The 3,879-nt window shown below is 39.0% G+C and overlaps 1 protein-coding gene across 1 annotated transcript; it reads left to right on the forward strand.

The window, feature by feature from the left end:
• Positions 1 to 2,248: 2,248 nt before the first annotated feature.
• Positions 2,249 to 3,169, forward strand: LOC140070021 (olfactory receptor 5B21-like). Its single transcript, XM_072116354.1, has one exon. It carries the CDS (start codon positions 2,249 to 2,251, stop codon positions 3,167 to 3,169), a length of 921 nt encoding a protein of 306 aa, XP_071972455.1.
• The last annotated feature ends 710 nt before the right edge of the window (positions 3,170 to 3,879 follow it).

Raw genomic sequence — 3,879 nt, forward strand, 5'->3', positions numbered from 1 at the left:
CAGTCACCAGATCTCAATCCAATAAAGCATCTTTGGGATGTGGTGGAACGGGAGATTCGCATCATGGATGTGCAGTCGACAAATCTGCGGCAACTGTGTGATGCCATCATGTCAATATGGACCAAAATCTCTGAGGAATGCTTCCAGCACCTTGTTGAATCTTTGCCACGAAGAATTGAGGCAGTTCTGAAGGCAAAAGGGGGTCCAACCCGTTACTAGCATGGTGTACCTAATAAAGTGGCCGGTGAGTGTATATATATATATATATATTTAATTTTTAAAATGTTTCTGTCTTCTTCTCTAGTAAGTGTAAGAAGCAGCTGGTTGTGAACCCACTGCATTATCTAACTGGTTTGACTTTGGGCCACACACTAAGGGCATTATCCTTTATCCCTAGACCTCTCCGGTATTCACCCTTTTACCCCTATACAGGAATCTGGACTTCACTGCGGAGAGATTGCAAGGCCGCAATCTTGTGGTGATCCCAGTATAGATAGCAGCTGACCCAATGGACACAGAGACACTGGTACGTGGTACCAAGGTGGTAGGCAAGGCGAGTCAGTAACAGTCCTTAGTCAAGGCAGGCAGCATACAATCAGAATCCAGGGACGGGCGAAGGAGCGCAGATCAAATCAGAGTCAGAAACAAGCCAGGGGTCACACACAGGTAGCAGACGGAAACAAAAACCATGCAGCAGGACTAGCAAGCTAGGAACCTTTTCTCAGGCGCAGAGAAAAGGGCATGCTGGGGTATATGGCTGAAGGTGCACACTGATAGGCTGGGACAACCTAGTTGGGAAACGCCCTGCTCCTTTAAGAAAGAGAGAGATGCTGCCTGCGATCTAAGGGAGCTAGAGAATGGACGGACATGGCGACGGGGAATGCAACCAGAGGCGGAATCCGTCACCAGCGTTACAGTAAGCTCCAATAACGTTGGTACTAAAGTATTTATCTGTGTTGTAAAAAGTTTGAACCGCAAAAAGGTTCATTTTTTTTCCTTACATTTAAAAGTAATAAGCAATGAGATGCAGAAATAGAGGTTTGGATACTTTCTAAACGTCTTTAGATAATTTTCTTAATTCTTAGGAGGAGCGTGTGTCAGGAGACCCATTATTATCAATGAGAGCTCTGAACATTGTGGAAAATCTCTAGCCACTCATTTACATAAAATGGGAGATATTGTGAATACCTAATATAAGGAGATGTAATCCTAATTCTCGTGTCTGACTTTTTTTTTGTGAGAAGGACATTCCATCAACACAGCAAGAAATATTACACCGGAAATACAAGTAAGAAGCCATGAAAAATTCCACCCTTGCTCCCACCCTTGCTCCACATGGTCTTGAGGTAGGTAGATTCTAGAATTGTACATGACGTATCATAAAGAATAGGGGTATGTGTGACATTAAATCTGAGGCGCTGTCTTATTTTGTCTACAGAATTCTGCATAAACTATTAATATGGACGGTCAACTTTTTCATTGGAAAAGTGTTCACTTCATTGTTTCTTTGTTTTGCAAATATTATATTAAAATTGCTTGGGGTAAATCTTTATTTTTTTATTTGATTTTATTTTAGACTTAAATGAAAATACATTAGGGCTTAACAAATAGATTAGAGCACATTACTAGCAACTAAATGTCAGGCTACCTTTAAATACCGCTACCTGACTTTGTCTGGTCCACTCATCACTACTTTTTAAGCCCTATAATCACAATATAATGATTTTTGGATATCGCACTTTTTGGTTTAAACTGAACACTGAGTTTTATTTTGATGTCAGTTTAATGTAAAATCTTAACATTTTTATAGTTCTTTTTTCATTCAAAGAAAAAAAGAGGGGAGGGACTATCTGCTTTTTTTTTATTAGCATTACCTTTTTAGTAATAGAATAACAATCTAATAAAATAATAAAATCATTTCAAAAGTTTTCTCTTGTCTCCATGGTTGTTTATCCATAATAAAGTGGATAGTAGAAATATCCAGCATCCGGAGGCTTCTGATCTGTTTGTAGCTATTTTTTGTTTTTGTCTACTTTGTCCATCTCTAGATCTCAGTATTTGTCCTACAAAGTATTTCCACCAGAATGTAAAAAATGTTTTAATCTAAGAAAAATTATGTTACTCAAATTATAAAACATAGGGAATTTGTAAATAATAGCAAATTTGGTTAATAGATTTAATTATATATTTCAACATTCTGAGTAGTAAATAACTATTTTGTCCTTTGCTTAAGGTTCTGGGTGTTCCTATGGAGGACTTTAACCAGACTCTTCCAGACATGTTCTACCTGCTTGGATTATCTACTGACCCTCATCTCCAGGTTGTAGGGTCCCTTATGTTTGTGGTGATGTATACTATCACTTTGGCAGGAAATTGTCTTCTTCTCATTACAGTGAGGATCAGCCCAAAATTACACACCCCTATGTACTTCTTTCTGAGTAATCTCTCCTTCATTGACATCTGTTTCTCCTCCACCATAGTTCCTGTGATCCTCAGGAATACCCTATCCACTGACAAGAGCATTTCAGTAGAAGGTTGTATGGCCCAGATGCTCTGCTATTTAGGAATTGGTGGAGCAGAATGTCTCCTACTTGCCATGATGGCTTATGATAGGTTTGTAGCCATTTGTAAACCATTACACTATGTCAGTGTTATGAACACAAGGTTTTGTATTATTTTAGCCCTAATACCATGGATTCTTGGTTTCATAAACTCCTCTATACAAATGCACATCACCTGGAGACTTCCCTTCTGCAAGAGTCATCATATCAACTACTTCTTTTGTGAAGTACCTCCCCTGCTTAGGCTCTCCTGCAGAGAAACTTGGTTTAATGAGGTATCAATGTATTTAGCAACTGGGATCATTGCTTTAGGCGCTTTCTCTTTAACTTTGATTTCCTATGTTTACATTATCACCACCATTTTAAAGATGCACTCTTCACGAAGTAGATATGCAGTTTTTTCTACATGCTCCTCCCACCTCACTGTTGTCACCTTCTATTATGGAACCATCATGTCCATCTATCTTCAACCTCGATCTTACCACTCAGTTGAGAAAGACAAGTTTGTATCTGTTCTCTATACTGTGGTGACACCAATGTTAAATCCCATAATCTACAGCATCAGAAATAAGGCGGTTAAGACTTGTATAATACAAAATCTAAAGTAGGTTAAATATCATTCTGTTTGATGGCATGTTGTTGGTCATCTTCTAAATGTGGTCTCAGTTTTAGGTTAAGAAATATGTTGTACAAATGAAAACCACTTTGGTCAAGGTTAGATGGGGGGTAGATATTTTTTTTCTTAGTTATCCAGGGAAGACATAAGACTGAATTGGCCTTTCTGGGTTTAAAATATTCACCTCTAGCTGATCAGTGGTGGTTTGGATTGACGTCTGTATTATCTTCATGGATTGTCTCCATGGTCTTTATTTGGCCAAGATAAATCCATGAAAGCAGCACTCCAGCACTTCTAGCTGTCTCCACTGTAGATGAATAAACTTCTACTTTCTGCTAGAAGTTTCATAGTTTCATAGTTTCATAGTTTATACGGTTAAAAAAAGACACTTGTCCATCAAGTTCAACCAAGGAAGGGTAGGGATTGGATGAGGAAGGGATTTAGGGGAAACAATCCTATATAGCATAACAATCAATGTTATTTAGGTGTAAAAAGGCATCTAGACTAGAGATGAGCGAGCACTAAAATGCTCGGGTACTCGTTATTCGAGACGAACTTTTCCCGATGCTCGAGTGCTCGTCTCGAATAACGAGCCCCATTGAAGTCAATGGGAGACTCGAGCATTTTTCAAGGGGACCAAGGCTCTGCACAGGGAAGCTTGGCCAAACACCTGGGAACCTCAGAAAAGGATGGAAACACCAC

The sequence above is a fragment of the Engystomops pustulosus genome, chromosome 7, assembly GCF_040894005.1.
Source record: "Engystomops pustulosus chromosome 7, aEngPut4.maternal, whole genome shotgun sequence".
In the NCBI taxonomy this organism is placed as follows: domain Eukaryota; kingdom Metazoa; phylum Chordata; class Amphibia; order Anura; family Leptodactylidae; genus Engystomops; species Engystomops pustulosus.